The 24267-nt window shown below is 41.5% G+C and overlaps 1 protein-coding gene across 2 annotated transcripts; it reads right to left on the bottom strand.

Moving 5' to 3' along the window:
• Window positions 1-1846: 1846 nt before the first annotated feature.
• On the bottom strand, window positions 1847-23618 carry sppl3 (signal peptide peptidase 3). Of its 2 annotated transcripts, none has more exons than XM_031855747.1 (11): window positions 23070-23618; window positions 10870-10947; window positions 9910-9995; window positions 9683-9802; window positions 9379-9457; window positions 8470-8582; window positions 6839-6945; window positions 5356-5519; window positions 5005-5183; window positions 4748-4857; window positions 1847-4662 (listed from the first exon to the last, which is right to left on the bottom strand). In XM_031855747.1, exons 1-11 carry the CDS (start codon window positions 23093-23095, stop codon window positions 4591-4593), a joined length of 1134 nt encoding a protein of 377 aa, XP_031711607.1. In that variant the 5' UTR covers window positions 23096-23618; the 3' UTR covers window positions 1847-4590. The 2 variants fall into 2 exon arrangements, with proteins under 2 accessions (XP_031711607.1, XP_031711606.1); XM_031855746.1 differs by having other exon boundaries at window positions 9904-9995; window positions 23070-23617.
• Window positions 23619-24267: the final 649 nt, after the last annotated feature.

The raw sequence follows: 24267 nt of genomic DNA on the forward strand, positions 1-24267 counted from the left end.
CCCCCCCCCCCCCCCCCCCCCCCCCCCCATTGTCCACTTCATCCATCCATCCATCCATCCATCCATCCATCCAGGGAAGCAGCCAGTCAGCCAGTAGGTCAGGCTGTTCCGTCCGTCTGTCGGCAACAAAGAACACTAAATACTGAAATTCAGCTCCTTTGAGAATGAAACAACAGATTGCACCTCGGTTGAACTTCACAAGGGGAAGCAGACATCTAAAATAAGTCCTCGCGGTATCTTTTCATTAAACTGGAAGTTCACAGGAGGCTAAATGGATTTGCTCAATGAGAGCAATCACATTTTCCAGAAAAGCTCTATTCCTCATGCTGTTCTACATTCACAGCTCTGCTCAAACACAAGCGTTTATATCCTCTACTCTACGTTTGATTGTCCACAGACCTGTTATCACTGAGCAGCTAAAGTGAATCAAACAGACAAAAAGGCTTCATTTCCGCTACTGATATGAACTAAGGGAGAAGAAACTCAGCATTTCTGGAGGTTTTTCTCATTCTGCAGCAGCCTTTCTACAAACTCTTGACTCAGCGTCTTTGGTCTGTCATTGAGGCAGCCATTTTCCCACGAAGGCTCACAAGATCTCTCCACAGTGCACTGCAGGAACCAATTATTACCTTTCTTGGATGAGCGCACGCCTTTCATTTCAGTTAACTGCCTGATCCAGGGATGATTTTTTTTTAAATGATTGTTCTGATTGTGCAACCTCATGTACATGAACATGAATGCTACACTGCTGCGGTTTGTCTGCGTGTTTGTACATTTAGCTGCTCAAAGATCGTTATTCTGTAAAATGAGCTTATGATCCTGGTTGAGATCTCCGTGCATACAAATATGGTGAGCATTGTGTGTTTGAGTACATAAACTACATCAGGCCTTTCATAATACCGACTACTCCGACAGTGTTTTCAGATGTTTGTACTGTGTTGCCATCTGCTGGACAAAGTTGAATTAACACAGATTTATGCAAACTGCCTGTTGATAGTGATGCTTTCAGCCAAGGTGGGAAGATGCTGATGCTGTACGGCTTCTGCAAACTCCTAAAAAGCTGCATCGGAAACTGGAACCTCTTTCAAACGCACACGGTCTGCTCCTGGCTGGCCTACCGGAGATGTGATGACGCTCACATTTTACTGGAAAACTAGAACAAAGATTCCAAACTCTTTTCAGCTACATTCATTGTAAGGAAGGCTGGTTTTTCATTTCAGTAGAAATACTAAATGCCATTGAAGCCAAACCAGACGTGCGCCAGAAATAGCATCTTGCACATTATGTGCATTGTAGACATGATTATTCTTTGGCACAATTGTTACACTTTGTGTACAAATCCTTCATCCAGCAGTTTATTGATTTGAGTGGGTCTTGTGTATTCTGTGTACTAGATGTAGTTCGCAGTACTTCAAGAACAGTCTGGGTTTCATTTTTTGTCATTGCTCATGGTACACACAGTATACTGTACTTGTACTCCTAATGCTTTTATAAAAAAAGAAATGGAGTAAATAAATTGGGTAAAATGTTTTTGAGAAGTTGGGAACCACTGGTTTAACCTTTAACAATGAATTGTATTTTACAAGCTGATGACTTTTTTAATTAAAAATTTGAATCTGAAAAGTAACTACGGTTGTCCAATACATGAAGTGGATGTAAATAAGCAAGTAAGTCTTTAATAAACCGGTGAGCCGAAGAAAAAGACACACCGGTGTTACAGTTAGAGTCATGTTTATTTACAGCAGAATCCTGAACGAGGAGGGAGAGAAGGGGAGAGGGCAGAGGGAAGGGGTTAAAAGGAGACAAAGTGTTTTAGATCAAGCGCTTCAGGATTCATGGTTCACTACACAGTTCTTAATTTATTTATTCACCATTGTTCTATACAGAATCCATTCAGCCGTAATATCAATACACCAACAGAGCTGGAGTCCTCTGCTGGAGGGGAGAAGAGGTGGAAATAAAAATAAAATAAAATAAAGAACTAAAGGAAAAAAATAAAAATACTAACCGGGTAAAAAGGAATTCATTTTCTATAAAAAACAAAACATTTTTGTTGTTTTCACCATGATCATCATCAGATATTTATGTATGTACATATATACACACATATATGAGTGTATACATATTATACACACACATATATATGTATATAGATCTATATATTTTCTGTCCATGTCCATGAAGAGGTGAAGGGGCCTTGTGGTTCCCATGATGTCCGAGTTTAGGCGACCGCACTGAGCGGCAGGCCGGGTGTCCCAACCCGACGGCATTCACGTCTTATTAATATTCAGCCTTTGTGAATCAGTCACAGGAGGTCAGAGCTGACCAATCGCAGTCTTTCTGACCCGCAGCCTTTGTCCAACCACTCACGCTGCTCTTTGTAGGCGAGCTCATTAGGTCCAGTGCCTCGCCGTCGGCCAGCAGAGACTCAAAACTGCAGTAGCCCCGTCGATGCAGTCTGAGAAATGATACACTGTACACTAAACATGCACGGCCAGATAGCATAGAAAAGTAAAAAACAAAAACAAAAAGCGAGCAAACTGCATCGTCCGTACGTCTCTCCGACTTCCTGCTGTGCAATCGCTCACACTTTTTCCAGTATACATTAGATATTAACTGACAAGCACCACAAAAAAGTGGAAGGACCATAAAAAAGAAAAGAAAAAGAGACTGTCGGGGACCAAGTGGTGACAGAAAAACATCCTATGGGTGAACTTTTATTTCTAATTTCATAACTGATTTTATCCCCTCTTTAGTTCCAAACAGACTTTATTATGCGATGACACACACACACACACACACACACACACACACACACACAAACACACTTAATCGTCCACACAGAGTACCCTTCATCTGTAACTACATATGAAAACCACCTCGGTACGTCTTCCCTTATCTCCAATGCTTTGAGTCCAAACTTTCACGATGGTCTTCATCGATGGAGGTGAAGTTCAGATGACGTGTGCTGTTGTGCTGTTCCACCGACTTCTTACGTCAAAACGTACACAAACCGATCAGATATCACCATGCTCAGACATTTATAATGTCTAAAATTTGATGCTTTAAGTGTCTCCATGGCCATAAATACATGTACATTTAGGATGTGCACAAGAGAAATTACCCAGCATGATGTATGATGTGGCTTCATGATGAAAAGTAACATAGCATACCTTAAAATGAATTCAACATTCATTTATTTGAAAAAAAAACAAAAAACAAAAAAAAAAAAACACTGTTTACATTTCCAACTGTCCGAAGAAAGACCGATAAAAACAAATTGCCCCCTGTTGAGTTTTCTGTAACTTTTTTTTAACAAGTTAGGACACAAACTGTTTCCATTAGACATGTCGTGTTTATGAAACCGTTTGATCCAACACACTGGACACTAGAGCAGGAAACCAGCCACCGATGCAGATGTTTGTTTTTTTATCCCAAAGATCCATCAGCTACATTTCTATCACACAAGCCAACAAACTTTAGAAAACAACCTGTAAGTGATGGATGCTCACCAGTCGGTTCGACAAAACCGGCAGCCAAAATTCACCAAAATTCAGCTGTTGGCTGGCGTTGGTTTCCCACCCTATTCAACATGCTCCCAAACACAAATACAAACTCAAGATACCGCAAATACACATATATACAAATAGAAGCGGCCCCTAAAATGCTGGGGGCAGCTTAACAATTTATAATGCATTTCTGTATATGCCAAGAATAAAACTTTTTCTAAATAAAATACATAGTTATCTGTGAGGGCAGGGAATGGGGACAGCAGATGAACAGAGAGGATGCAGGTGGGGCTCGCGGGGAGTGTTGGAGGGCGGGAGTACTGGGGGAAAAAGCCATTGTGGTGGGAGGGATGAAGTGACAGATGAAGAAAGCAGGGGGGGGGGGGGGGAAGAGGGAGACGGATGGAGGGGGAAGACTCTTCTCCTTTACTGTGTCGCTGCTCCCGAGCACTGTCCTGTGCCACTGCAACACTCCGCCTCTTCTCAGTTTGTTTAAATCGTTCTATAATAATAATAAGAATACCAATAATAATGACCACGAGAATGCTAAAAAAATATATATAGAAACCCCAGCCATGTCTCACAACCCTAAGTCCACAAAAAGGGGGGAGGCTTGGCCCTCGAGTTCATCCGAGTCGGGGACAAACAGAGATGCAGAGAAATTTAAAGACGCAGGGAAAGAAGGAAATCGCAGCGAGAAGAGGCCTGACGAATGGAAGGAGCCTTGGGAGAGAAGTGGCAAATGAGACTAACTAAAGAGCAGAGAAAACGGAAAAAGGAGAGGGGGGGGGGGGGGGGGGGAGAGAGACAAACACGGCGTCGGCAGGATGTGCTAAAAAAGAGAAAAGAGGAAGCGGCGATGAAACGGGGAGGATGTAGGTACCAACAATGAATCGTGTTGGGGCGTTGTGATCCACACACTGGTGTCCTTCTGAGGGTTTTCACAGAAGATTGGCGGAAAGCATGAACAAGTGATGACAACATGGCCTCACTGTGAGTGCGCCCTCTCTCCTTCCCTCTAATTAAGGTAAAAGATCAGCAGTCCTCCCCGCACTGGTCGTTTTTTTTATCCCAGGGTGCATCATACCTCCAGGAAGCGGGAGCTGCTGGTCTTGGTGTGGAAGGGCTCGGACCACATGCGCCGCAAATCCCCCTGTGGACAGCAAACACAAGTTTGGACATGAGAGATGAATCAAATGTGTACCTAACTTTAGTTTTTCTCGTCCTCTAACCCGTACCTTCAGGTAGGCCATAGTGAGCAGAGGCAGCAGGGTGAAGGGCACCAGGTAGAGCAGAGCGGGCTGAGCCGCGCGATGGATCCTGGAGGCCACGGTGGCAGTCAGCAGACCTGAAGACAGATTCACATCATCAGCAATCACAATTATACTGGCTCCCGAACACCTAAAACTATTACCCCGAAACATGCCAAACACAGTCACAATAAAACCCTCGACCTCTCGCATCCGTCCGTCTGTCCATCGATTGCTCTTCTTACCCACAAAGTATCCGATGAGAGTGCAGTGGAAATAGGAGACGCGCTGCATGCGTCCGGACAAAGGGACTTCCCCATTTGCTTGCTTCTTGTAGTTGTCGTAGCGCAGGACGAAGCACAACAGCAGCCCCGGCATCACGATGTCTCCTATTCCCAGCATCGAGAAGTGACTTCCTGTGGAGCTGCGCGCGTCGGGAAAAAAGAAGTAGAAATACATTTGGGTACATGACACAGAGTCATGTGCAATAAACATGTACCGCTTGTATTTCATTTGTCATTTTAGGGTTAGTGAGGTTATAATGCTAATTACAGCAGCACATAAGTGTTGGATTGTTTTCTCCGCATGGTTCCTACCTGGGAAAGACCAGTTTTCCAGGTAATGAGAGACGGGGGACGTCGCGGCCCATCCCTGGTCCCAAGTGGAGCTTCCGGGACAGAACATCTATGGGATTTTCAGCAGGTTGGGTTGCAACTTTGACCATCACATTACTGTTAAAGATGTAGGCTGAGAAGAACACCTGTGGAGGGAAGAGGAATTTAGCCGCAATTCGTAATCTTATACAGACAAGCAAGAAAACACCCATCCTTGAGAAGATGCAGCCCCGTTTGGCATTTAGAATAACTTTATTAATTGATCATCAGAATGATAATCAATACACTTTGCTATTAATAGTTTCAGCTCTAGATTTTAAAGCTCCGAATGTATCGTCTGAATCCCCGATTTATATCTTTAATCAGACTCCATCGCTGCTTCAGCTCCTCAAAGCAGGTGGAGATCATTTATCAGATTCATCTAACGTTTGTCTCGCATAACGTTGTTGTGAACATTAACGGTCAGCGGGGAAATAAACAGTGACGGGCCACGGTGAAGATGAGAGATATCGTAGTTGACGTGTTCACTGGTAGAACAGCAGCAGAAGCGGTGTGTTGTGCAGAGTCAGTTATGATTTAAGTTCAGGTTGTATTTGTGTGCAGAACGTAGTCTGACAAAACCTGAGAGAAGCGGTTTTCTGCAATCAAATGACAACGTTAATCCTTTTTTTTTTTTTATCCTTTCTTTTTTTATCCTTTCTAACAAGCAACTATTTAAACAAACGCATAATTATCTGAATGAAACAGATAATGCATCTAAAGCAGCAAGGTGCTCATAAGATCTTAACCGATTACTTTGTTCAGCGGTTAAATTAAATTATGGAAAAACAATTACATTCATCAAACAAACTCAAAAGAACATGACTCCCCGCCTCCGTCACTCTCTAACCCACTGATGCACATCCTCATAATAAAACCAGCGTTCGTGATACCGGTTCCCCCTCGACGTTGGTGCCACTTTAGCTGCTAAGCGGCCGTTGCTTTTGTGTGCAGGCGCGGCTCCAGAATCGGGACGATGCCAGATACGACTAATAATTCAAACCTGAATCTACCAATGCCAGAATAAGACAAAGCTAGACATCAATGTTTTGTAATTTCTCAAGAGGAATTTTCGATGATCATCCTAATTATGGCTTGTAGCACGCTCGCCTTCCTCTTCATCGTTTACCTTTCTTCATTTGCATTTATGGAGGCTGAATTTTGCATACTAGTGAGTATTGATACGGCACCAATGCTCACTACCCAGGTCTTTCACACACACATTGTGGCTGGAAAATGTAAAATGAGTCACTTCCCAAGCAGCAAGTAACTCATGTATGTTTAAAAAAAAAACGCATGTAAAAGCTTTCATAAGCTGAATCATTACCATTTTGTTTTAAGTTTGATACAAAGACATTTTGTTAATGATTGTGGCTTGTATGTCAGCTGTGATTGGGGTGGAGCTTTGAATGGGAGTGTGTCTTACCCAAAATACATCATAAATGAGCAGTCCTGACAGCAGCAGGCAGGACACCTTCAGACTGGGAAGCCGCACGAAGGCTATCATGGCGACACACAAGCCCATGGCTAAAGCTGCAGGGAGGAAACGCACACAAGATATGTTAATAACACAGTTCCAAGTCTGAGCGGAAATGAGGCGAAATAGCAATGTGGGCACCGACTTTAAGAAACATTCATTACTGTGCACACAGGCCTAATTAATTAGTCAGATTATTCTAATGAAATGTCTTAATTCACTTTTGGGTGCACTGATGAGACACTAGATGGTGTTGAGATTAAACATGGGAGACGATCTGAGTCATTTAAAGTAAATGTTTGTTACAATGGCTGCATTTCACACGTTAAAAGACATGCGTCTACTGTGGTGTTCATTTACTACAGCAGGTGTAATGGTGATAGGAGCCCAGGGGGCACTGTAACATTATTTAACTGGTTCCAATGCAGAGACACAGTTTGTCGTGCTTCTAGGACTGGACTGGACCCAATGTCATTTTTTTTTTTTTTTACATTCAAAGCTTCTATTGAGACGTCATCCCCCTCAAAAAGGGCCAGACAGCCCCCTTTATAGAGGCGAGTGCCTCCCCTAATGTAGGAGAACAAACCGTTTATTGATCTCAGTTAAAATGTTATTTTATAAAAAGGTTAAAAGCTCACACGTGTGAATTGAAGAAGAATATTTTGTCAGATAAAAACGTGAATTTTGGACATCATTTTTTCGATAAATGTTGACTTTTGGACCTGACAACACTCTGTAGTCATTGGTAATGTTTAGACCACACGATACAAATAGTATAAAACTAATATTAGTGAAGCCTGATCTTTATCTGCAATTAAGCAGAAACACCAGGTTAAAACTCAATTAACAGATGTGCAAAAAAAAGCCCTACACGGTTAGGTCAAACTCTTCTACATTTTTTTTTAAATTGATTCTTCAGATCGTTTTCCTCAATTCAAACCGTTTGATCTGTGCAAGTACTTTTATTTTTGATGCTGAAATGCTGCCATTTGTGTCAAGGCAGCGATTACTGAAGGAGACTTCCAGTAATATGTTTCAAATTACAAAAGTCAACTGGGTTAAATAAATGGTGCGCACACACACACACACACACACATTTTGTCAGTGTGTCACTAAGATGCCAACTTTGAAAGGCTAGATAGCTTAAATGGCAGTTAACAGCTGCCTAACATCAGTGTATATTTAGAGTGCATCACACTGCAGTAAGAGCCTTAAAATATTGTTGCTAAAAACTTCATATTGTATGAGTCATGATGTCAAGTTCCTTCTTCAACAGAAGATGAAACATTTTGTCCAGACTCTAGCCTTTATTAAAGATTGAGATGGCTGAATGTATTTTCACTACTCCGCAGCATCAACGTTAGCAGCTATGCTAACAGAACGTCTCCTCACACACTTCAAATCACCGTCTAATAATTGGAAATGTTACTAATGTGAACCACGAACCACCCTGCGGTTCAGATTAATGTCACGAAATCTGTGGATCCTCGTAGATCACAGGAATATTGAATAAAAATAAATGAACTGAATTCTGGTGGATGGGAACACTGGCACAAGAGTCGGGACCGAGAGAGACGCACCGTCCATGAGAAGCCAGTGTCCAGTCAGCACCCAGATGAGCACCAACATGACGGAGAGGGAGAAGGCCAGGAGCTCCGCCAGAGTGAAACGCCCACAGCAGCCAAAAGAAATCCTGCAACAAGACAAAGAAGAGACACCCTCAATCGAGTGTCGTCCAAATCATACAGAACCGAGAGAAGAAGACTTCAGAACGGTACGGAGAGGCGGGTGGACAGGACATTGTTTCCAGCATTAGAAAATGTGCAGGCAAACATTTACAGGCCGATTCATTTTACACACGAGCAAAGAACAACCGAGAGAGCATTGATCTCTACAAGTGGAGCGAGTGAGACCCGGAGAAGACTATAAAACGTTTAGGCTCGTGATTCATAACGTAATTCATAACAAGGGTTAGCTAACGCTGGCTAAACCGTTACTGTTGAAATGACAAAGGGACGGAGACGAGTGAATAATAAATGTACAAAGCACAGCCGGAGCAGCTTCTATTCATGAACATAACAACAACCGTAACACTGAGTAGAAAAAGGGTTTTGGGTTATTGCTGATTCTGTAAAGCAGATAAAAGCTTCAGTGAAAGGAGAAAGGAAGCTCTGGATCTGTAACCAGAGAGGAGGCGTTCATATTGGCTATTGAGTGGGTGGGTAGTGTTGTTGGGGATTCCTTGTTCTAGGCTATTAAAATGTTTTGTATGCAGTAAGTAAAAAAATAAATAAAACCTGAAATAACAAAACTTCCTTCCTACTTGTTCCCAGTGGCATTATTAAGCATCGCAGACAGTTTTAATTGACAGGAAGCTGATTTCACAAATATGCTGAAGCACGGAGCTTTATAAATATTTTCAAAAAGACACGCGAGACTAAACCCTTGAGCGACAACAGGCACACACAGAATCCACATGATTTGCTTACTTGTTCTGCGGGGAGCAGGGTCTGGTCAGATACTGGCACATCGGCAACAAGAGGAATGCAAATGCAATTGTTGCAAGAACTGAGGAGAAGAACAAATGGGTCGCAGTCAAACCGAAGGCCTGACGAACAGGACTGCTCGTCCCGGTCGTTTTCGTTGAGTTTAATGGGGCGGCTAACGGCCTTTACAGTTTCAATAACCACAGTTTAAAGAGGCCTGCCCCGGTGTCCGACTACTGAACGGGAACGCGAAAGCCTTGTTGAAGTGCTTCTGCCGTTTTGTGTTACGTTGAAGAGCGGCACTCACCTGCCGTGCAGATGGTGAAGACCACCTGTACCGAGTCGAAGAAGAAGAACATGACTAGCAGAGACACCGAGGCTCCTATGGGCAGGAACAGCGCCTGTGTGGAGTCTATAGTCTGAATACCTGCAACACAGAACATGAGAAGTGAATACTTGCACATTAAAAAAAAAAGGATTGGTTTTGTTTTTGTGCGTTAGGTTTTGCAAGGTCTGAAGGATACAGACACTCACTGTTGTTTGAGCCGTTATTGAAGGTCCCCGGCATGGGGTTACCGTCTTTATCCTTCTCCTGGTTCTCACAATCCATGTTTAATGATCTGCAGGAGGGGAGGGACACACAGGGAGTGAGTAGGACTCAGACAGCAGTAATCAGAATCTCAGAAGCACGTAAACTATTCATATGAGGCTGTGTAGGAGACTTAAAAATACTTATTCGACGGTGAATTAATTAGTGGAAGTAATGGTGTTGAAAAGACCCGAAAACTTAAGCTGAACGTGTCTCACGTCAACCCCACAAAATATCTCCATTTCCTTGCTTTTCTTTCCTATTCACATCTGACGTCAACAGTCGTACCGATAGTTGTAAAAATCAAATACGCTTAGAAGAATTATTACATATATATGCACAAAAATGTAATTTAGTTCTTTATTCTCCAGGCGTGTTCCCATCTTACAGGGGAAGGCCTTTTCCACTGAAGACATTTCGACATCGTTACAAAACGCAAAACACAAGAGTCATTAATGAAATGAATGACGGCTGAATTTGCATTTAGCTGCTTCAGTTTCAGGGTTCTGGTATCGTGCATGCTGGCTCACTGTCACACAGTCGAGGCTTACAGAGACACTTGAGCATTAATGGTATTAGTGACACCTTTGACAAGTAAAATATCTGCTGTGTCTAATACTGGAAGCATCTCACGGTGCAGAGTAGAATACTTAAAACACATACGTCCACTCAAGATTGAACCGATTAGAATTTGGTGGTCAAAGGCTAAGTGACCTACCTCACAAAACATGTATTTGCCCATAACTTAATAATCGCTATGACTTATTATCACACAAACGTCTAATAGGATGAAGAGTTGAAGTGAAAGTGATGACATTTGAGACTGTAGGTCTTTGCGAGACGTGCTCGGTAAGTCCTTGTTGACTCCCCTCTAACAGCTGAAGTGTGTATTTAGTGACACTCACCTGAAGCTGCCATAGACGATGAGGAGGATGGATATGAGGAAGGTGGACACCTGGCTGGAGTCAACTAGGGAGTAGGCCCTAAAGAGGACACAGAGAAGAAGACAAAAGTGTATTTAATGAAACATCCCCCATCACCTTTAGTGCAACACTGGAGACAAAAGTACACCGTGTTCTTTGTATTGTTAAGCACTTCCTAAATAAAATGTATATTTATTGACATTACATTGATTAGTTTTCTACTTAACAGAAGTTGTCACTTCCTTAAACATCACACGAACAGCAAAGTAGAAAAGAAAAGTAAATAATCCTTATATACACAAACGGTGTTGTGAAAAGACTTTAAGTCCTTTTTAATCTGCTGCTTCCTCCTTTTGTTTGTCCTAACTGCAATCTTTTACACACGGAAAGTTGCATCGAAGCCAGTTAGCCGACTGCAGCTTGATATTGATGATTATAGTTATGCAAGTTCTGGCATTTTTCATTTTTGACCAGATTGATGATTGATTGCAAGCTCAGGTGAGTGAAAACACACGTGTTGTTTGAGACAAAAATGGAAACTAGCAAGCTAACTGTAACTTTGGTCAATTATTCCAGATGCGGCACTTTGATAATATCACATCGGCTTTGGTGATTTTACAACCCCGACTGTGACTCTGCAGGTACACGAGTCACGTTAACCCCTTCAAAGCAGCCCGAAACAGTCTGCTTCCAACAACAAACACTGATGCGTGTGGAGAATGTTGGATCAGGAATCAAGATTAAGAAGTACGGCATGCATTTAACAATGTATACAACTGACCTGCACAGTGTGTATATTTGGGGAACTGCGTCGACAATTTAAGTGTTCAAATAAACCACTGAAGTCAAAAATAGAAAACTAGAAGAATTTAAAATCCTTTTCAGTGACGATCTACAAGAACATCAAACACAACGTGAAAACATTTCAAACACACGACACACCGATACGGCCCGCTTCAACAACACGATGATATTCTATTCCCCTGATATTAGTGTGCTGAATATAAGAATTGCAAATTTTGTTGTTAAAAATAAAAAAAGAAGAACTGGGAAATAAACAAGCGATCGATTATGAAAATCAATAAATCAAATGTGACCCATATGGTTCTAGGCACATTGGAAACTCTCTACAAAAGGAGGGGGGGTCTCTTCTCACAACAACAATATGGTCTTCTACATTATAATTGGACCTACTGATGTAATTTGGGAGCATATGACTCATCCGCAGCTTGGAAAATAAGCATCAAATAGCTGTGGTTTAAAAAAACATTGAAAGACGTGCAATTTAAGTCTCGACAACAGCATATAGAGAAGACGTATACGTCTCAATCCCACAAGGGGAAATAAATGATTATATTCCCACACACAGAGGCGCAAATATCTTCATGTATATTATATTATTTGTTATATTGTACAGCACATCGCTTGTTCAAAAGGTGCTTTATAAAGGGTAGCTACTTATTCACAGTTCATTTTTAATCAGTACTAAATAATATAAAGTGGAATGTATGCGTTGTATGATATTTAAAGAAAAACTAACATCACACAGACATAAAGTAACATAACAAAAGAAAATGCCTGAACGGGCTGAAACGCATAAACCAATTTAAACCCATCGCAAAGTCCCGCCCCTTAAACACAGACTGGCCAATGATTGGCCAATCATTGCGCAGCATCGGTCAACTCTGACCGGGTTCCGTCAGCTACCGGTTCATAAACTAGTCAACTCACAACCAAATTGTTCTAGATTGACACACTTCAGGTAAGAGGAAAAATATGCACTTTGGATTTTGGGGTGAACTGTCCCTTTAAGCTCAATTACCTCAGAATACAACAGCACATCCAGCTCAGGACACGGATCTCTCTGCATAATAATGGTGGAGATTAATGTGCAACGGTCCACTGGGAACCCCAAATGTTTAGTAGTTTTTTCCAACAGCAGTGTGCAGGACTCTCTTCATTCATCAGCTTCGTTGTTCAACTCCTGCACCCAAGAACTCTGCTGACTGATATCGTCCAGTGTGGTGAAATTAAACTATTTGTCAAACTATTGTCTTAATCTAATAACTGTGGGCATGTAAACAGAGTCAATATACAGCTCAAAACACTTCTTTACTTGAAACTATTCACTTTCTGTTCACATTCTTAATTAAATGAGAAAGCTTTACATTTGTTAAGTATTTAATTCACAAAACAGTAAATAAAAATAGGCTTTGCGAAGTGGTTATTTTATATAGACTATTGAATTTCCAGAAAACATGCTATATTGTGATATATATCATTATTGAGATGTGAAAGTTAGTGGAGCTATACAGAAGGCCTAAAAGTAAAGAATGTGATCGGCCATGATTACAACAGCCTCTAATGGACCCGCCTATAATGCGGGCCTACTGATCCCAGGTGCGCCAAGCGAGCCTGGTCATGAAATTACCGCACAAGAAAATGTGTTCACTCACTTAGTGACTCAGTCAGTCAGTGACAGACTTCCGCGTTTGACTGGCCTCGCCTTGCTGCCAAAAATAATCTAAATTCCCCTTGACCTACATCCTACTCCTTGCAATCTGTTGTTTTTGTGTGACGTGAGAAAGACTAGACAAAACAAACAGGAGCTGATGAAGGACATCACAATGCAAGTCCTTGGCCAAGAGATGCTGTTAAAGAGTATTACTTCAGAATAAAGATGGCGGCATCTCGGTTCTGGTCCAGGAGAGACAAAGTGTACGTTCTAGATGAAGGATGAACGTGGCTTTAAAACTTCCTACAGCTTATTTTTAAACAAACAGATTTTCCGTGCTCTCAGAAACAAAGAGGTTGTAAACATATGTAACTAATCCTGAAATGTATTTTTTTTTCATGCGTAATCGGGCTTTTAGTTTTGCAGACGGATGCTGCATTTAAGCACCAAACTGTGTCCCGTGTGTCAATGATCTGAGGGCGTTGATGTAGCGTAGACTTCACATGCAACATTATAATTCAGACCTTTTCTGGGGCAAAGACAAGGCTGCCATTGTGAAGCGGCTGCCTTCATGTGAGAGGTGCAGATTTGACCCCAATCCTGACCCGTCTGTCTCTCCCGTCAGTCTGGATTTTTAAAAAAACACCAACCAGTGACCCCTAATAATGTCATCACCAGCTTAGCTCCCCCCCCAAATTTCATCAGGGTCTGCATCCAACGCTGACATTTATTAGCTATCGGCAGATCCACACGGCCGGCTAAACCACTGATACCTTTCTATTTTTGGTCGTAAACAATCACAATCATGTCTTAAAAGATAAGAGCCAATGATCGGTGTTTGGTATCGGCCGATGCTGCTTCAAGTGATGCCCCGAAAATCATGACTACAGGTTTCCCAGAATGCAATGCACCACATTTTATATAAAATGCACTTGTACAACACTAAAGATCAGCAAGATCAGCTTGCAGATATATTGTATTGATGAATGTTGGCCAACAAGTAATTGAAGCACATTATTGCCAAACGTATGTTTGAAGTCGTTACTGAATAGTGACACTGTTACATCGTTAGTCCTGAATATTTTTCAATTGTTAAACGTCACACTCGCGGAACATTTAGAAGCTCTCACGTCTGTATCGCAGCTTAGACATTGTAAATACTTCGGGCTGTATCAGTGGATGTTTGATTGCAGAATTTCCTGCTCACTATGTAATAAATAATTGAGTATTTATTATACTGAGAATAATAAACGAGACAAAAGAGAGCCGGAGCTACAAAAGGGTGCAAAGTGGCCGAGGGAAAGTCTTTCACATCATGATGACGGACGCTCCACACAGGAAAACCACATTAACAAAAAGCAACAGCAGTCACAAGTTGAGCCCGGCCGTCTCTGAAGGAGCTGAACATTTGTTACACGACAAGATAAAGTTCTAAACATAAAAAACACATTGAGTTGATTTAACATCTGTAACAGTTTCTGCTATTTATTCCCACTACTGGCATTTCTTTTTTTTTATTAAAGTTTGATTTAGTGAGCTGTGGGTCTTATTTTTAAAAAGGCAACAATATCTCCCACTCTACTACGACTCGACACACCGACTATAAATTCGTCTGCAACATATGATACCATGCAAGGTAACATGGTGAAGTGTTTAAATTACAATGTTAACAGATCTGAACCTAATCATCAGTTCAGGTAAGAAAGAAATGCACAAAATACTTACAACCGTAGATAAAACCCTGGTTATGGAGCATGAACATGGAGGGTTAAAACCATCATGGTCTGAATGGGGTAAATGCATTTTGGTTTGGTCAGTAGTTACTTAATTTGGATACTATCTGCTTAGGCACTATTTCTCATGTGTAGAAATGCCAGGACCTGCAACTTAACTCCGCATACAGTGAATACTATTTCAGTTACGAGCATCGCTGGGCCGCATCACTAGTTGTCTTTCAAGTACTGACGGAGACAACAGCCCTCGCATAAAAAAAAAAAAAGACTCTGCTCTAAATCACTTTTCATTCTGGTACGTATGTGGTGCAGGAATTCACAGACAAGAATCTCCCGTCTCCTTTCATTCATTCAGTAGTACAGGAATGACTACAGGGTGTTTAAGAGGAGGGGTAACATGTGGAAAAGGGACACTACTGCATCACACGTGCCGTTCTTTTTTTTTTTTTTTTTTTTTGGAAGTACTAAACTAAGCAGGTTAAATGTTTGGCCTCGAGCACTAAGACAGCGATTAAGAAAGTGGCCTTGTTCTTCCACACAGACACTAATGATGTCACTGCCTCACTGTCGACACAGCGAGCGGACAGACAGCTAGTTTAATCTACCTCGGGCCTCATTCATATTCTAGCATCGAACCGGTTGGTCTGAATTCTGCGCACAAGCAGCCTGTAGAACATGGGTGCGATAGATGAATGGAACATTTAAAAACTAAATACAATCCCGGACTGTTGAGGGGCTGGATGGCGGCCCAAAGCGCCATAAGACGTCCTTGTTCGCCAAACGGACTCGGTTTTCAATAACACAATTCCAATACCGTCCTCCGACAAGCCAGCCGCATGCATAACTTGACCATTAAAGGGCCAGGTCAGCAGGCTGCAATGAAGACTTTTACAAAACGCTGCCCTGTGAGGCATGGGTATACAGTTGTGTGAAAAAGTGTTTGCCCCCTTCCTGATTTCTTATTTTTTTGCATGTTTGTCACACTTAAATGTTTCAGATCATCAAACAAATTTAAATATTAGACAAAGATAACACAAGTAAACACAAAATGCAATTTTTAAATGAAGGTTTTTATTATTAAGGGGGAAAAAAATCCAAACCTACATGGCCCTGTGTGAAAAAGTGATTGCCCCCCCCCCTGTTAAAACATAAATTAACTGTGGTTTATCACTTTGGAAAGCTGAGTTCAATTTCTCTAGCCACACCCAGGCCTGATTACTGCCACACCTGTTCTCAATCAAGAAATCACTTAAATAGGACCTGCCTGACAAAGTGAGGTAGACCAAAATATCCTCAAAAGCTGGACATCATGCTGCGATCCAAAGAAATTCAGAAACAAATGAGAAACAAAGTAATTGAGATCTATCAGTCTGGAAAAGGTTACAAAGCCATTTCTAAAGCTTTGGGACTCCAGCGAACCACAGTGAGAGCCATTATCCACAAATGGCGAAAACATGGAACAGTGGTGAACCTTCCCAGGAGTGGCCGGCCGACCAAAATTACCCCAAGAGCGCAGCGACGACTCATCCAAGAGGTCACAAAAGACCCCAGAACAACATCCAAAGAACTGCAGGCCTCACTTGCCTCAATTAAGGTCAGTGTTCATGACTCCACTATAAGAAAGAGACTGGGCAAAAATGGCCTGCATGGCAGAGTTCCAAGACGAAAACCACTGCTGAGCAAAAAGAACATAAAGGCTCGTCTCAGTTTTGCCAGAAAACATCTTGATGATCCCCAAGACTTTTGGGAAAATACTCTGTGGACTGACGAGACAAAAGTTGAACTTTTTGGAAGGTGCATGTCCCATTACAGTCTGGCGTAAAAGTAACACGGCATTTCAGAAAAGGAACATCATACCAACAGTAAAATATGGTGGTGGTAGTGTGATGGTCTGGGGCTGCTTTGCTGCTTCAGGACCTGGAAGACTTGCTGTGGTAAATGGAACCATGAATTCTGCTGTCTACCAAAAAATCCTGAAGGAGAATGTCCGGCCATCTGTTCGTGACCTCAAGCTGAAGCGCACTTAGGTTCTGCAGCAGGACAATGATCCAAAACACACCAGCAAGTCCACCTCTGAATGGCTTAAGAAAAACAAAATGAAGACTTTGGAGTGGCCTAGTCAAAGTCCCGACCTGAATCCGATTGAGATGCTGTGGCATGACCTTAAAAAGGCGGTTCATGCTCGAAAACCCTCCAATGTGGCTGAATTACAACAATTCTGCAAAGATGAGTGTGCCAAAATTCCTCTACAGCGCTGTAAAAGACTCATTGCCAGTTATCGCAAACGCTTGACTGCAGTTGTTGCTGCTAAGGGTGGCCCAACCAGTTATTAGGTTTAGGGGGCAATCACTTTTTCACACAGGGCCATGTAGGTTTGGATTTTTTTCCCCCCTTAATAATAAAAACCTTCATTTAAAAACTGCATTTTGTGTTTACTTGTGTTATCTTTGTCTAATATTTAAATTTGTTTGATGATCTGAAACATTTAAGTGTGACAAACATGCCAAAAAGTAAGAAATCAGGAAGGGGGCAAACACTTTTGCACACAACTGTATATATAAAATAATATCTTACTCAGTCCTCACCAGATCATACACACTGAATATACATTAACTTAACATGCACTATAATTCACTCCAGTTTAAGGTTGCCGCTGGACCTCCTATTGGGGATTAACATTAATCTGCCTCCACTTTCTCATCCAATTACAGATGTAATGGGTTACATCCTTCAGGTACAAGAATGTAATTTGTGATCACAGATGATCTTTTTGTCGCTATGAATATAAGTACTCCTCCCCCGCATTGCTGCTCTGGTGTGTGTGCGTATGCGTGTGTTTACACCCTTCAGTGGCATTTTTCTTTGTTTGAATGAGGCATGCGAGGGTTGGGCATCACAAGTATGCCCCGCAGAACGATGCAGGGCATATGCATATATTTATATTAGCTGCTGGTGAAAATGTCAAGACTGACGTCCAGATTGAATCATTATGCCAATTGTTTTTCAGACCACGTGGACACTATGAGGAGAAGTCTGAGCCTCGGAATTCAAGATGCATTGGACCCGCTGTATGTCCGAATCAAAACTATTTAGGCTTTGAAATTCTGATGGCTAATCTTAAGCGGAGCTTCTGTTCCAAGATGCAGGCAACAGGTGTTCAGTAATCTGTCAAGATTCAAACAGAGCGATGTGTGCTCTCAGCAGAACACAGCAGCATTAGTTGTGTCTGTATAGTTAAAATATACTGTAGAGAAGAACTAAACAGTGCTTGCTGCCATTTGTCTTTTTTTTTTGGTGTACCACAGATTCTCATTTAAAAAGGCAGCCGACGCTCATTTACAATAGATGTTTCTGTTAAAGTTGAAATGTGCTGAAGTCAATATTTTTAAGTTCAACGTCACCTCCTTTGTCTAGAAAGGCAGAGCTTGGACTAGATTGTACCGGGGATAGCCTTGATAATAGGATTTGGGGATAAGATCTTAATAACTATGTTTCTTGAGGAAGTATTTTTCCTAAATTCCTTAATAAAAAAGACAATGTAGTCTCAGTTAATATGTTTATGATAGCATGTTTATATTATTTGATATCAGTACAAAACAAAATTACATTTCTGACCAACCCTCAGAAACTGTTGGTTTCACACTAACGAAGCGGCTACACAGACGGGGACGACGCCATGTTATCGGTTTGTATGTAGTCCGAGGTAAATAACAGCACTGACTAATGTCAGGCAGCATCCCTCTCTAAAACTCCCCCATCGCTGATACAGGGCTGTGTGTGGGATTGCAGATGAAACAATCGTTGTCGATGGCAAATATATCGACACATTCGATAATAACATTGCACACTTGCAAGAAGCTTTTAAAACATTGTGCGAGGCAGTAAAACAAGCTGCAGTGAGGAGGTTGGTGGGTAACGTGGTTACTGAACGTCGAAGGATTTTCTCCACACATGGACAGCAACGCTTACAAATCACTCGCCCATACAATCCCACAGAATTAACTGTGTGCCGCAAGTGCTAAACCAATCAATTAGCTGATAAACAATCAACCACTGAAAGTCATTTATCAAGTACAATTACAGCTTCTTCTTGTGGGTATTCGTCAATATTTTTCAGACATGCTCATGACCAACATTATAACTACATTCAGCCAAGATCAACCAACTTGATTTGTCGGAAACACTGCACATATTTCCAGGCAGGATTTGAAACTTTCAGTTTGATTGATGTGGTTGTTCATACTGGATATTACACCTGATAGTGTGGGCAGAGTGGTGTCACTATATCACGGATTTTTTCCCCCTTTTGTCTCATTTACTGAATCAAGAGCGTAAGGCAAGCTGGGTGCCTTTGTTTACCGTTGTGTTACAAAGAAGTGTTGTCTGCTACTTTAACAACAAACATGTGCGAACATGTCTATGTTTTTCAGACACCCGACATTGAACACAGCATCGCATCATATTCACCTTTGTCACAATTGCAGCAAAAGCTGTTAATGAAATGTTCAGGCCAAACATAATGGTTTATTTAAGATCATTTCTTCTTCCTCCTGAACAGATTAAAGGCTTTCATGGGATGGCACCAACAAGTGCAGAGACTGATCAATGTTTCCCAGATACAAAACACAAAGAAGAGTGGCACACTGCATTCGCCTTGATGGACAAGTAAAACCAAACACTATAAGAGAACTGCGTAGGTCTGCTCTTACGTACATGAGGTACTTGACATGCTGCAAAATGAGGAAGCGAAACAAGGAGAAAATTCCATTACTGAATAGATCTAGTAGCGCGTTTGTTGCATAAAGCCACCTACTGATGGTTTGGATTGAAGCAAGCTGCAAGAAAGCCACGAAGGCTGATTGAACATGTCATCAAACTACAACTTGCAAGCTCTCAAAAAGAAAAAAAAAAAAAACGCCTACAAAACCACAAGCCTTAACAGGGGACGCCTCGGTTTACTTATCAGCAGTTCATCCAGGCAGTGATTGATGAATATATATATAAATAATTGTGCAAATTCAGCCAAGCACAGCATCCAATTCAAATGTCTGCACAAGCAATGTCAGAGAGGTCTGTATCTTCTAAAAACCTGCTTTAGTCAAGCATCACTAGTACAACAAATTACATTATTTATGTCCATGATCTTAATATAATGGTTTCAAAAATGCATTATTGGGCGTTTGTACGTTGTCTGCTTCCAAGGCGATGGGAGCACGGGGTTGCGTTCAAAGGCTCAAAGATGTGCAACAACAACAGACACAACTGGCAGAGGTAAAATTTCCAGACGACTTACTTACAGCTTGATTTGTGCAACTAGGTGAGCTCGATATGAAGCTGCCATCTGTTCATTTAAAAACAGGAACAACAAAGCAGAGCATCATGTAACTGAAAGTTATTTCCCCTCACTGGTCTGAAGTAAAAGACCACCTACTGAACAGGTAATGTAAGAAGTGATGAAGTTAGATGTTATGGCACGGTTAAATAAACAAGTGCAACGGCATTAACGTTTTTAAACCGCAAATATGACCACGGCAAATACACTTTTATCTCCTACCTAACGATAAGATATGAGAACGACACGATTTGAAGATGTGCAGCTTTGGCAGTCTTGACGGTAGATCATGGCTCCCAACATGGACAAACTATGACAAAAGTGCTGACAGAGCGAACAGTGTTTACCTGAGGGGGAACCTCAGGGTGGGTACTACACTTTTACAACAACAATGTCGGCCGGGACGGCGCAATTGGGTGTAATCGCCGAATGAGAGCAGTGAAAAGCTAGCTAGTGGGGGCACGCTCGCATGCATGAACAGGCGCTAAAATGCATGTACGGCCGGCCCGCCTATGTCAACAAAGCAAGGAGAAGAAGACACGCAAGAGTGACTTCATTATAGCTATGTGAAGATATTGTGGAGTAATGCTCAGGTAGACATTACTCCACTGTATCTTCACATAGCTATAGTTGTTTGCTGAAAGCAAGTGTGACTTATCAGTTTAGTTACACTGCAAAAAACTAATTTCAAGCATTTAGCTTTAGCTGTTTTGCCACCTTTACTCATCTCTCAGGGTTCATACACATTTTTACCAATACATTTTACTAAGACCTTTCCATGCCTTTGAGGCAAATTTGAGTGACTATACATTCTCTGAATTCTCTGTTCATACATGACAAACTAGAACATGTCAGAGTCTGACGTTAGCCCGCACAGAGAACAACGCAACATCTAATTTAAACATTTAAGTACTAGTTCAACCGGCATAGATTGTTCTCAGTTGACCATATCTGCACCACAGTATAGTATACAGGTTTTTGCAAAGTCAATTTCCATGACTTTTCCAAAAATTCTGGGTTCATTTATTTTTCCAAAACTTCTCCAGACCTGGAAATTGAAATTCTATGACATTTAGGTGTGTATGACCACACAAATACACCCCGATCTCCACAGTTCTTCAGTGACATTTATGCCATTTCTCACACAATAGATTGTCATTGTTTGTGTCTTTGTTCTCTGATCATCATCATCAAAAAATATCTGTTACAATTCATAACTGTAAAGAAGCACTCCATGCAAACTTTTCCAATGAAAACCTACAACATCAAATCTATATTAAATTAACGCCGTCTTAGGCAAACATGTAAAATTGGATTTTCATCACGTTATTGGCAAATAAACTAATTTATTAGTTAATTAACTATTATTAGTTATTACTAACTTAACATTAATGCAGAAAGGGGGAGATGTAAACCCAGAAGATGGTATTTTCCAAAACTACTGCTACCACTTTGCATTCACGCTTACAATAAATGTAGTCTGTTAACGAGAAATTGCTGGCCTAATATTACATCATATTGAAAATTCAGCAGTGGTTGGGCATTTTTCTCCTGTAATCAATTTCCCCAACAGTGCAAACAGGATTTTTTATGAAAACTACAATGACAAAAAGCCAGTATAAATTTGTCAAAATATAAAAGTCTTAAAAGACATTTCCAGGAAGTAATCACAATGTGACAATAAATGAGATTTAAGTAAACAAGCATTTATGTGCACCTCTACCATTCAATGAACCTGGTCTGCTGTTGGAGAGGTATTGGTTTGGACCAGACACACATAAGAAGCTGCTGCTCTAAGCATTGTGCTAACATTCAACCCGTGTTGCTGGGATCAAACAAGCATAATTTATCCTATTTTATTAACTAGGCCTCACCAAAGTCAGGACATATTCATTCATGGGGCAACGCATTTCAGTGATCACATCATGTCTGTCTTCATCTATTCCTCACCAAGCACTTAAATTCTGCTATAACGTTCACCTTGTTTATAGTCTGTATACCTCACGTTTCCGCATGTTTATTTTTGGACAACCTGTCGTGTGTCACAATGCCAACCTCACCCTGAAATAGTATTTTTGGGGGACATGACTGCGATGCCAGTTAGCTAGCTTTAGCTCAACGGCAGAACCTTTGTTATTGTGTACAGCGGATCGACGACGAATGCTAGCCATCTAATCAGCTAACACTAATTTGCCGGCACAGCTAATGTTCAATAATCGATTTGACACTGTCCTGCAGTGTCATTACAACTTTGAGACAACAAGCGCTGATGATGTTAGCGAACGAGTCATTCACCAGCTGGCTAACCTGAGTGAGCTTAACACGTTAGCTAGGCAGCTAGCTCCGTAGCACTCGCTCACAATAGCACCGTTCCAACCGAAGCTAGGTAGCGCTAGCATAGCGTAAGCTGGTGCAGCTGATTAGCCGCGGCTAGCTAACCAGCCTGTTAGCAATATCAGAGCTGCAGGGGGGGAATGGGATTAGTGGCATTTTACACGCTCCACGGTGATACATGCATCAGAAGGAGTCTGTGTGGAGAGTATTTCCGCGACTTGTCATGAATATAGTGCGTTGGTTTAGTGACCTATATCACCAGGCAGCAGCTAGCGTACGGTAGCCAGCGGTACTACTAATCGGTAGCGCGATGCCTGTGCGCACTCACCAAGATGTGTAGCCCTGCTCCGCCATATCGCCGAAAACAGTGGGTTCCGCGACTGTGGCCAACACAGATTCAGGTCCCGGTGACAACCCGATGGGACCTCGGAGAGGTTTTCTGCGTATCCTTCACAATCCAACAGTCCTAGCAGCTACTTTAAGGTGACAACATGACGATACATCCCGGCGGCAGCTAGTAGTCACTAGCTGGATATCTTGAATGATGGTTTGCTATCGTTAGGTGGACAAGACAAAGCACCCCGAGAAAAAAAAACCACTGATGTTATTTTCGTCCGTTTTCGCTAATGTCCTGCCGTCAACCCCGGCCGTGAAGGCTCGGTCTCCAACAATGCTACACCCACTGTAGATCCATATCCAGCATGATGTATCCAGAATAAATTCAGATAGTCCTCAAGTCTGCACCCCTCGCTGTTGTGGGAGACGTTCAAGCTTTGTTTTCTATGGCGAGTCACGGGAACGCGCAGAATCGCCCTGCTGTAGAGCGACACAAGTAGGACGTGCACTGAGACGCTTTTGTACTGGCAATGGTTTCCCTTCAGCTGGCAGCTTTGCAGCCTATCATACACACCTACCACATTACGTCGATTATAAAATAGAATTCATGGTCATACATATTTAAATGATTGCCGAATAATTGGATGATACTCATAAACGTGATTTTGGATTACTGACAAAATACGGATAAACGAACAGCTCCTCTGTGATAGATTCATTTAAATAACTCGAGAAAAGGGTTACACAAACACACGTTTTACAAGTGTTTGTATAAGGTTTATACAAAGGAGAACTGGTATAGATTAGCCTGATTTTGGCCTTTTTATATTATTTTTGCAAAGAAAGACTCGCCCATTGGCTTCTGTCACAAATGGTTTACAGAACAGTTTATTTATAAGGGCCCTGGTCCAAAGACATATATCAGATATAAATGAGGCTATAATACATAAGAAAACACAGTAAGACGAAAACAAAAGCTACATATAAAACATTATGTTGTGTTACAAACATTTCAATAAATCTGAATGTCCTGACAATATGTTAGGCCTATACATTCATTTCTTTATCATATTTTCACTAGCAAATACATGTATTTACAATGTAATTACAAAAAAATGCTGGATTCAATGGTGGCCATAAAAAATAATTAAATACTGTATCATTCAGGGTTTAGCAGATGATTAATAGTA

This window comes from Anarrhichthys ocellatus, unplaced genomic scaffold, assembly GCF_004355925.1.
Source record: "Anarrhichthys ocellatus isolate YVR2014 unplaced genomic scaffold, GSC_Weel_1.0 scaffold16, whole genome shotgun sequence".
Classification (NCBI taxonomy): Eukaryota; Metazoa; Chordata; class Actinopteri; order Perciformes; family Anarhichadidae; genus Anarrhichthys; species Anarrhichthys ocellatus.